The 11,574-nt window shown below is 40.2% G+C and overlaps 1 protein-coding gene across 1 annotated transcript; it reads right to left on the bottom strand.

Annotated features, from left to right (window-relative positions):
- Positions 1–9,707: 9,707 nt before the first annotated feature.
- LOC145805738 (uncharacterized) lies at positions 9,708–10,733 on the bottom strand. Its single transcript, XM_082900928.1, has 2 exons — positions 10,514–10,733; positions 9,708–10,147 (listed from the first exon to the last, which is right to left on the bottom strand). The coding sequence occupies exons 1-2, from the start codon at positions 10,731–10,733 to the stop codon at positions 9,708–9,710; spliced, it is 660 nt and encodes a 219-aa protein (XP_082757054.1).
- Positions 10,734–11,574: the final 841 nt, after the last annotated feature.

The following is an 11,574-nucleotide window of genomic DNA, read 5'->3' as shown; positions in this document are numbered from 1 at the left end:
TCTTTTGAATCTTTGAGCACATCTGACATTTTTGCCCCTAGTTCAAGGGCTGCTTCTAATCTAGCTTCACAAGCTTCCTTTGATAACATCTGACCTTCTTGCCCCTAGTTTGAGGGTTGCTTCAAATCTAGCCTGGCGGGCCTCCTTTGATGTCTTACGACCTTATTGCCCCTAGTTCATGGCCTGCTTCAAATCTGGCCATACAAGCCACACATTGTGGTTGACCGTTGAACATTTTGAATCCAAGTTCAAGGTTTGAAAGCAAAAGGGATTGAGTCTTGAGGCTGAGAGCGATCCTATCCTGCACAATCTCGAAATCAATTCCATGCATGTCTTCACAGGATCACACAAAACAATTTTTGAAATCTTTTAAGAAAGCGACTAGTCGCTCGTGAAGACAGTGTAGAACCAAGCTGGACTAAGCCAGGATCCTTCTCAATACTCACATTAACAAACATGATCTCATTCATTAAGGGCTTAGCATGCCTCTCTTCCTCTCAATTGATCAAATTTTTGCAAATCCCGAGGAATTCCTCCCTCTTTGTTTTCAACATAGTGTTAGAAAAGTTTTGAAAAACTTTGGTCAATACAATGACTTAAAGGCACAGAAAAGTAGGTGAAAAGCACTACCGTTTCATTTAAATCTTCTTGCACAACTGGCTTCAGGGCAGAAATAGACACAAAACAAAGGGTGTAAAAGACAAACACAAAGCAAGATAGTGATGTCCGAGGTAACACACCCGAAATCACCCGACTCTAACACAACAGGACTGACTCGATACAACAAGACAGACTTGACTAACTCAGTACAAAAAGACTGACTCAATACAGCACAACAAGACTGACCCAATACCCAAGTTAGAAAGTAAAATAAACCACATTTGCACATTTCTCAAAACAGTGTGTGCCATCCCCAAATCTGGAGTAAACTGAGCGCCATCAGCAGGTGGTTGATCCCCCGATCACATGGTCACATTATCCCCCACATTCATCAATCTAGTGTCGATAGACTTTGCAGGACCTAGCACGACAATGACCTTGTTGTCAATCAGATCTTGTATTTTGTGGCGAAGATGAAAACACATGTTACTGTCATGGCCGGCTTGTTGATGGAAGACACAGTACTTGGCTGGATCATGCTTAGCCGGAAGGGGATTCGGGAGAGGCTGAGGCTTAAGGGGTTTAAGATGGCCTTGTCCAACAAGGATTTGGAGAGCTTTGGACAAAGTCATGTAGAGGGGATTGAAGACCCTCTGGCCTCGGGGTGGATACTTCGAGGTTTGTGGAGTTGTGTTGGATGTACCAGCGAAAGGGTTGGTAGGTGTTAACTAGGTTTGATGATTTCTTCCAAGTGTAGGATCAGAGTTGAAGGGGATGTTTCTGGTACGACAGCCCTTCTCCCGGCTTGCCCCTTGATTCAGATTGCTCTCATTCTTAATGGCAAAAGTGTCATCCACAGTCTTTGCAACAACTGCAAGCATCTGCTGTTTGTTCAATCCTTTGGCTTTCAATGCCTCAACAGCCCACAGAAGGTGTTCATGGGAACCAATGCCTACCCCTACCTTGTTCTTACCACTTGCCTCCACTTCGTCAAGGGATCAGGACGCTATATCAGAACGGAGCCCGGTTGTTGTCGACATGCCACCACCCAGATCTGAGATGGCTTCAGGTTGGTCCTTTTCAATTGCAGCTTGCCACAAGATTGGAGAGCCTTTTGGCATGAAATCCCTGGCATGTGATGTGGTCAATGACGGAGCCAATATCCCAAAGGCCAAATCTGCCACAGTTCTCTAAAGATCTTCAATCATTCTCATCAACTCAGAAGTGGTGGGTTCACAGGTTTGAGATGATTGGGGTTCAAGTGCATCCACCATACATAAGTCTATGCTTTCTAGGATAAACACCTCAGGCTTGGATAGATAGGTTGGGTTGTATATACTAGGATTGCAGGTGGGTGGCAGTGTATGGACGAGGTTGAGATGTGGATGAGGTACTTGGTCATTGGGATCTTGAGGTGGAGCTATCGTCCGATTGTCGATGAGATTCTGGACCTCATGACGAAGACAGTAGCAACAATCGGTACCATGGTTGCGCTGCTGATGATACACACAGTATTTCGTGGGGTTATGTCTGGCAGGGAGTGGGTTAGGCAGAGGTTGAGGATCGAGGGGTTTGAGATACCCTCCTTCCACTAGAACTTTTAGTGCGTTGGTTAGGCTCATATAGAGGGGGATGAAAGTTCTGCCCTGAGCTCAGGTTGGGCCGGCTGTTTATAAGCTTAATTTGGAAAAAGGGTCTACTGTGGCGACTATATTGCTTTTAGTGGGTTTGGGAATAGTGCTACTGCCAGCGTTGGTACTCCCGGCAAAAACCCTCCTTACTGGTTCACTTGTTCTGGGAATAATCCCTCTGTTGAATGCATTCTTAATCTGAACCCCCATGTCATGCCAATTTTTGAAAGTTAATAGTGGAACAACTATTAACTTTTGCAGCATATCAGGCTCAAGGTTCTACACCACTATCTGCACTTGATCCCTCTCAGAAGGGCGATCTGTCATCTATGCTGCCTTTGCTCTCAACCTTGCAACAAATTCCACAAAAGGCTCCGTTGGGTTCTGGTGGGTTGCTTCAAGCTCTTGAATGGTCATTTCAACTTGGGTATTGCAAGAATACTGATCGACAAAGGCCTCAGCCAATTTTTCCCAGTTTTGTTTCATTGTATCCTCCAACTCAGTGTACCAAGTGGCTGCTGCACCTGACAGGGTTCTTCCATACAGAGAGTTTCTACGACTTAATCAGGCCCATCGGTTTCAGGGCATCCACGAAAAGCCAAATATGTACCATAGGATCTCCAGAACAATCGAAACGGTCAATATCTGGCATTTTGAATCTATCTGGGAGTTGTATGGCGGCCTCGGTGTACCCATCCATCATTTCGGGAATGGAGTTAAAGCCCTGTACCTTTTTGAATTGCTTTTCAAGATTCACAACTTTCACCGAGGTCAGATCGAGATCATTAGCATCAAGGGGATAAAGCCTCTCATTAGGCTGCACTAGGGGTCTAAAAACTTGAGCTTGAGCCAACCCTTCTTGGGGATCCAAACCATGTGAATCTTCAGCTGGCGGAAGTGGGTCAAAGTTTGGCTGGGGTCCCAAGACTGGATGTGTGGCAGACACCCCAGATAAGCGTTGCGTTTCAGCATTGGTCTCATCTTGCATGGCGATTCCCTGGTTTAATGCCGCTAATATGGCCACAACTTCTTATGGACTCTATGTTATCACGGGCCACTGAGTTTGAACAAAGGTGATGTGACTGGTGACTGTCGGATCAGTTGAACCGGTGAGCCTTGACTGGCCTTTTTTGCCCTGCCTCTAGCAAAAGAAACACTGGTTGCCCTTGAACTAAACCTTCAACCTATCAAAGTCTATCAACACAAGTCTAATGTACCCAGGGGATATCGGAGCCTTCTGAAGCTATGGTTCCAGGATTACCTTGCAAAAGAGAAAACAGACAGCATCTCAGCCTGATTTCACCAAAACAGATATGAGCAAAGCTGAATGACTGTGCTCTTTACTGAATTCTGCCCCAAAATTTTTCTACCACAATACTGATACCCTCAAACACTGATGTGCTCAGACTGATACCCAGACTTGCAACTGATACACACATTCCTATAGAGACACACCCTAACAGCACATATCAAGCAAGTGAGAGCCAAAACACCTCTATGGTGGGGTAGGGTTTCCCTATTCTAGTTTCGTTAGGAGCTAGGGTTTCACTATGTACGCATGCGATTTCAAACAATCTTGCATTCGGATGAGCAACATGTCCTAGTTTGGAACAGTCTCTATGGGTTCCAATATGCAACTAGGTCAAATGGTCAAAAAGGGTGCCTCAGCAAGACCACCTAATATACCTCTCGCCCCCAACACCGATAAGTGAAAGGAGGATCAAACGGTACAGCGGTAGTCCAGATCCAAGGTTTGTGTTCCCATCGTGGCAGAGCCCGCAACCGGTCAGCCTTATGGATGCTTTTCCAAGCAAGTCTCCAGTAAATCGTTCAGGAATAGCATATGGCAAACACTGTGACTTAGGCGCACGTATGCAAATGCAATGCAAGGAAACACATAAACGTAGATAAAACAACATATCATGAGTTTGAGTCAAGTTCTCTAAATCCCCAGCAGAGTCGCCAGAAACTGTAGACCCGACTTTCTTCGCGCGCCCCCCTTTCGAAGAAAGCGCGAATTGGTCTTACTACAGTTCGGACTCCTGTCACGGTTCTAAATCTAATCTCACAAAGTGCAATATGAGACTAATAAACACCAAAGAGTCCAAATCTGGCAATAGGTTTTGGAAAATCAATTTTGAATGAAAAAGCACCAAACATGGGCTATTTTGCTAGATTACAGAGTCGCCACCTAAATATTTTATATTGGAAAATTTAGGAAACCCTGACTCGTGCCAAAGGCCACGTGTCTGTCATTACCAAAGTTGCCTTGACTCGAGAACTTGGGTACGAGAGGGGAAGGTCCTGAAATGAGCATCCCCGCTCGCCCGATCAAAGGATTGGCCTTTACTAAGCATGATATGTTGTTTTATAAACCTCATGTGTTCTTTTCCTGATTATTAGCTAACTTTACTATGTGGCACATACATACAAGTATAGACTAAAATCGCAAGAATTGGAACAAAACAACTCATGTTTGATTTTGAAAGTGCCACTCGCAAGCGGGCTAAAGCGTGGATTTTGCCACTCTCAAGTGGGCTTGAAAACATGATTGGCCACTTCGCAAAGTGGGCTTAAAACTCACATTTGATGAATTGTCCCAATTTAGGCAATCAAGCCTCCACCCACAAGCATTCAAGCAGTTAAGCATTTAAGCAAATAGCCTCATGGCAAGCATACTATCATGACAATACTCACACTCATGCAAGTATGTTAAAGCGTAAACACTTACAGTATACTTCGAGCCAAAACAAAAGCTAGTTAGAAACCATGCATGATCCTAACTATATAGAATGCCTAATGCAACACATGCAATAATGCAACTAAATAGGCTCGGCTACTAAGATGGCATATGAATGCAACAACTTAATAATATGCTTTCAAACACGTATTTAAGTAAGTGTATTGAAATACGATGCAGTTTGAATAATGCGCCGAGCCCGGTGCATGCAATACAAATGAATGATGCAAACATGCAAAGCATAAGGTATGCTAATTGAAAAAATGCCCTAAACTAACCATCGAAAGCGGTTAAGTAAAAGGGAGAAAGATGTGGGGTTGGAAGACATGCACACACACACGTACGCTTATTAAAACAACACACCCTCACGAAGGAGGGTCCGAATGAATGAGCTAAGCTACACTAAGCTAATCTAACCAACTAATCTAATTAAACTAATTAGACTAATTATTACATAACAAAACGAATAACTAGTAAACTACTTACTAATTATTACAACACTTAACTAATTAACAAATTAATTAAATTACAAATCAAATGCTAGCTAGCAAGTAAAGTACTAAACTACGCTGCCTCAGCTCTGTTTAAAGAAGATGCATGCATGCATTCAGTTTCTCGCCCTGAAACGCCTTCCGGTTTGCTCTTGAGAGGCTCTGTTTGCAGGGCGTCTCCAAGACCTTCCTGTACCATTTTACCAAATCGCTGCTGGAGAGTGCACCAGTGGCCTGTCGGCCATGAGAGCTTGCTGCTGGCCATTTACCAGCCAAAGAGAGGCACTGCTGGCCAATGATGAAGCTCTGTCGGCCATCAATGTTCTAGTGCCGGCCACTGGTATGCTGAATTGCCACCCTGCAATAGAGCATAGACAGAGGAAAAATGAGGGTTTTCCAAGGACATGTTTGTACCATGCCCCTCCTTATCATCTCAAACCATCAAAGGAGTGGCATTATCAAATCCAAGACCTCCAATCAAGAATTTTGAATGGATGATGGCCAAAGATCCAACGTGTACACATTCAATAAATGCACAAACACAAGACTCAAGGACTACTACCCTATCATGCATGATCAAGGGCAATGGAGACAAAGGAAGATTGGCTCATTTTCATCACTTTGAGTATGAAATGGACCAATGTACCTTGTGTTCAATATAACGTTCGATTGAACACAATGCAATGCAAACAACAATGCTTATCTTGGCCACGTTTTACTTGCTTGCTTTTGTTTACATATTTTAAGTTACCAAACCATTCTTTAATTGATTTGTCCAATGTGAAAGTCCTCTAATGAGAGAGGGGTCAATCAAAAGAATGGTTTAAGGCATGAGAGAGATCATGCCTTTGGCTAGGAGGAACCCTCATAAGAGGGTTAAAGCCATTTGAGCACAAACTCTATCAAGCTTAAACACAACTTTAGGACTAACCAACCCTCAAAATAAATCAAAAGTGAATAAATGAGGGAGGTGGTAAAAGTTTCAGTGCGGATATGGCATGAAAAATAAGAGACTTAAGCATTAAAACTAGTGAAGAGCTTTACACTAGAACCATGCAACATCAAGCTCAAATGGCCAAACCAGCCTTAGACAAACCTCAAACATGCCCAAACAGTGGCCAAAATATGCTGAAATGATAGTATGAAAAACAAGAAAATCATGCCCATGTATTAGCTCATAAACTAGGCATAAAGCACACCTCAGAAAAGTAATGAAAGAGTGAGACATGTGAGAGTGTGACAAGGCTACATGCACTGAAATTATGTGTGAAATGATGCTATGATATGCAAACAACTCAAGCAAAGCATGTTAGGAGCCTTAAAACTCAAAGCTAGTCAAGGCCTTTGCACGACAACCATACATAACAAATCTCATATGACCAAGACCACTCAAAACAGAGTTAAAGCATGCCAAAACTTGAGCAAAAGCATGTTGAGATGGAGCTAACACAAGCTAAAATGATAGGCTAACTCATTAAGCATGTTAGGCTAGTAAGCATGATTACACTACAAGTGTGAGAAGCAAACAAGAGGTGCTCTAACCAGCCAAAAATAGAGTTATTACATGTTAAAATAGGGCCAAAAACATGCTTGAACTAGGCTACAAAAAGGTAGAAAGGCATACTCAAATACTAGGCCATCTACACATGCAAACAAGATATGAGGAGGGGGGACCACCCCCTCCTATTTTGGTCCTCAAAACCAACTTTCTACCACTAAAATTCCTCTGGAATTCAGTGGTTAAAAGGTCAAGAAAAGGTTGCTCGAACGGACCACTTGGTCTGCAAAAGTACTGGATGGTCCAAATCTAGGTTCGATGTTCGCTCTAGCCAAGGTGCAAAATAAAAGACAGTTACTCGAGCAGTGACTTGGTCGCTCGAGCCAACGGCAAATCTCTGCAAACCTTTTGGATACATGAAATGTGCGCTCGAGTGACAGATTATTTGTTTGAGCAGTGAGGCAGAATTCTGAAATTTCCAAAATGAAATTGAACTTCAAAACTTATGTTTTCAAATCAAAATCTTGCATGGCTTGTATACAACTTCACAAAAACTTAACACTCTTTTGTAAACATGGATTCAAGACCAATTCTCAAGCCTTATGGTCAAACTTCATCAATTTGACTCAAATGATAATACATGTATGATCAAACTTCAAATTCTTTTCCAAAGCTTCAAAAACAAGAAATTTAATTCCAAATCAATGTAATTCATGGATGCATGTATGATATAATCCTCCATTCAAACATAGATAACATGAACCATGCTTAAAATCATGAAACTCTACTAAATTAAGCATACATGTATGAATTGACTCTAAATTCATCATCTCTATCTCATTTCTTTCCTTTAATTACATAATCCTCATGAATTCACATATTTGATGGTTTAAACTCAAGAATTAAGGTGTTAACACCTATCTAGAATCTTCAAGGACACTAATCCTAGCAAGAACTTGAGTTGTCTTCCTCAATTCTTCAAGCCTCTAGCCAAATTCTTCAAGAATCAAGCCTCTCTCTCTAGAATGTAAATTTCAGAATTTGAGCTCAAGAAAAATGAACTAATCTCGTCACTTATCATATATATAGCTTAATTAACGTAATACACTAATTAAGGATTAAGCTAGTTAATTAAACTTAAGTTAATTAATCAAAAGCTTAATTTAATTTATTTAATCTAATTAATTCATTTTGAATCAAATTTTAATCAAACTTTCCAATAGACTCTAAAAATTATGTCAATCTCAATAAATTTAACCAATTTTGATTTCTATCGCCATTAAGGCCTTCAATTTTTAGATTATAATAGAAATCATAATAGATGTTTCTATGATGGAAAATGTTTGAGGGCCACAATTTTTGTGGCCACAATGGCTCAAAACTGCCAAAACGACCGTTTTTGTGGCCACAAGTTTTGGCAGTTTTGAGCCATTGTGGCCACAAAAATTGTGGCCCTCTAGCATTGTTGTTCTATGATCAACAAATAAGAAGTCAAAAACCACATTAATGACATAATTAACATTCAAATTCACACCTAGCACATAAGCACATGTATGATTAAAGAATAAAAACATAATGCGTGATGGGGTTGTCATAGTCTTCCCCCTTTTAAGAAGTTTGGTCCTCCAAACTTGCGCTACTTAAGTCGGAAACAACTCAGGGTATCTTTGCCTCATTTCATCTTCTTTTTCCCAAGTTGCTTCTGTGCCATATTGTTCCTTCCGTTCTACTTTTACCATAGGGATTTCTTTATTCCACAACTGTTTCATTTGTCTGTCAATAATCTGAATCAATTTTTCTTCATACTCCATATTCTCATCGAGAGCTATTCTGTGATAAGCAATAACATGGAGTGGATCCCGAAGATAGCCCCTCAACATTGACACATGAAACACATTGGGCATTTGTTTCATTCCCGATCATAGAACAACTCGGTATGCAATCGGACCAAGCCTTTCTAGAATCTGAAATGATCTAATGTATCAAGGTGATAATTTTTCTTTCTTGCCAAATCTCGATTGACCCTTCATCGAAATTACCCTTATGAACACATGATCACCATTTTCATACTCAAGAGCCCTTCTTCTATGATCCGCATAACTCTTTTGTCAGCTTTGTGCTGTTTTGAGCCTTTGTTGAATGACTTTGATCTTCTCGACAGTTGTTTGCGCAATTTCAAGTCCAAGCAAGACCCTATTCGCAACTTCAGTCCAACAAATCGGAGAGCTACATTTTTTGCCATGCAAGGCTTCATATGGTGCCATGCCAATGCTAGAGTGGAAACTATTATTGTATGCAAATTCCGTCAGTGGCAAATAAGTTTCCTAACTCCCCTTAAAGTCTAGAGCACACATTCGGAGCATATCCTCTAAAGTCTAAATAGTTCTTTCTGATTTCCCATCAGTTTGTAGATGGAATGTGATATTAAACCTCAATTCCATTCCCATTGCTCTTTGAAGATTTTTCCAGAATCTAAATGCAAATTATGGATCCTTACTCGAAACAATGGATACTGATACTCCATGTAATGAAACAATTTCATTAATGTAAATTGTAGCCAATCTATAAACATCATAATTAGTCCTTACAGGTAGAAAATTTGCAGATTTAGTTAACCTATCCACAATAACCTAGATAGAGTTCATACCTCTCGGCGTCTGAGGCATACCAACAACAAAGTACAGGGTTATGTGCTCCTACTTCAACCTCTCCGGAATCAGGAGAGGTTGAAGTAGCCCTGCTGGTCTCTAATGTTCCACTTTAACTTGGCATTGAAGGGATTTGGCATAATCTGTGATTTCCTTTTTCATGCTAGGCCACCTGTAACTTTGCTTTAAGTCTCGATACATTTTGTTGTTGCCCGGATGCATTACAAATTTTGACTTATGAGCTTCTTCCGAAATTCTCTGCTTCAAATCAAGAATGTTCGAGACACACAATCTTCTTTGAAATCTCAACACTTCATTTTCAATATTGAACCCTAGTTTTGGATTCGATTTGAACTTATCAATCACTTTATTGAGGAACTTATCCTCTCTTTGCTTCTGTTTAACCTCATCAAGGATTGTCGGTTTAGCTGAAATAGTGGCTATCATTCCGTCTTGTTCGTGAAACACTATTTCAATTTCAGATTTCTCTAAATCTTTCAGTAGCTCCCTCTGTTTAGTGATCAAACATGCCAAATTCCCTATTGAATTTCTACACAAAGCATTAGCTACGATGTTAGCTTTACCCGGATGATACTGAATCTAAAGATCATAGTCTTTGATAAACTCTAACCACTTCCTTTGACATATATTCGACTCCTTTTGAGTAAAGAAGTACTTCAAACTCTTGTGGTCGATATAGACTTCACAATTTGCTCCATACAGATAGTGGCGCTAAATCTTCAAAGCAAACACAACTGTGGCCAATTCTAAGTCATTAGTTGGATAGTTCTTTTCATGAGGTTTCAATTGTCGAGACGCATATGCTATCACTTTACCATTTTGCATCAAAACATAACCTAAACCCTTGTAAGAAACATCACTATAAATCACAAAATTTTATGTACCTGATGGCAATGTCAAAATTGGTGCCGTGGTTAGTCTTATTTTCAGTTCTTGAAATATGGATTCCCTTTCATCAGTCCATTCAAATGGTTGTCCCTTTCGAGTAAGTTGGTTAAGTGGCATAGCTATCTTTGAGAAATCTTTCACAAACCTTCTGTAACACCCAACCAATCCCACGAAGCTTCGAACTTCAGTCACATTTGCCCGTGTAGGCCAATTCATAATCGCCTCAATCTTTTATAGGTTTATTGAAATTCCATCCTTGTTAATAACATGAACTAGAAACACAACTTCATCCAATTAAAATTCACATTTCTTCAGTTTAGCATATAATTTCTTCTACCTAAGTGTTTGTAAAATTGTTCTCAAATGTTGTTTGTGTTCTTCTTTACTTCTCAAATAAATTAAGATATCATTAATAAAAACAACTACAAAATTCTTCAAAGTAGGATTTAAAAATTCGATTCATAAGGCCGATAAATGTTGCAGGTGCATTTGTAACCCCAAATGGCATAACCAGATATTTCGTAATGTCCATACCTTGTTCGAAATGCAGTTTTGTCAATATCATTAGCTTTCACTTTTAGTTGATGGTATCCAGATCCCAAATCAATCTTTGAAAATACTTGTGAACCCTACAACTGATCAAACAAGTCATCAATGCGAGGTAAAGGGTACTTATTCTTGATTGCTACCTTATTCAATTCCTAGTAATCAATGCATAAGCGTAATGTTCCATCTTTCTTCTTCACAAATAAAACTGGCGCACCCCAAGGAGAAGTACTCGGTTGGATAAAACCCTTGTCAAGCAAATCTTGTAACTGTTCTTTTAGTTCTTTCATCTTAACAGTTGACATTTCATATGGAGTCTTTGAAATGGGTTGAGTACCCAGCATGGCTTTAATAGTAAATTCAATCTTCCTGTCAACTAATTCCCCTAGCAATTCCTCTAGAAACACATCAAGAAATTCTCTAACAATAGAAATATCATCTGATACAGCATTCATAGATTTATAAGTTAAAATACTACACAGATAACCCTGACATCCCTTCTTAAGTAATT

This window comes from Camellia sinensis, chromosome 13, assembly GCF_055761805.1.
Source record: "Camellia sinensis isolate YWXY chromosome 13, ASM5576180v1, whole genome shotgun sequence".
Classification (NCBI taxonomy): Eukaryota; Viridiplantae; Streptophyta; class Magnoliopsida; order Ericales; family Theaceae; genus Camellia; species Camellia sinensis.
This window is presented reverse-complemented; position numbering and strand designations above follow the sequence as displayed.

Coding starts and splice junctions, on each gene's coding strand:
- LOC145805738 (XM_082900928.1), bottom strand. CDS start 10,733: ATGAATTGGCCTACACGGGCAAATGTGACTGAAGTTCGAAGCTTCGTG. Junction 10,148..10,513: donor AATTTTGACATTGCCATCAG/GTACATAAAATT, acceptor GAAATTCAATAG/GGAATTTGGCATGTTTGATC.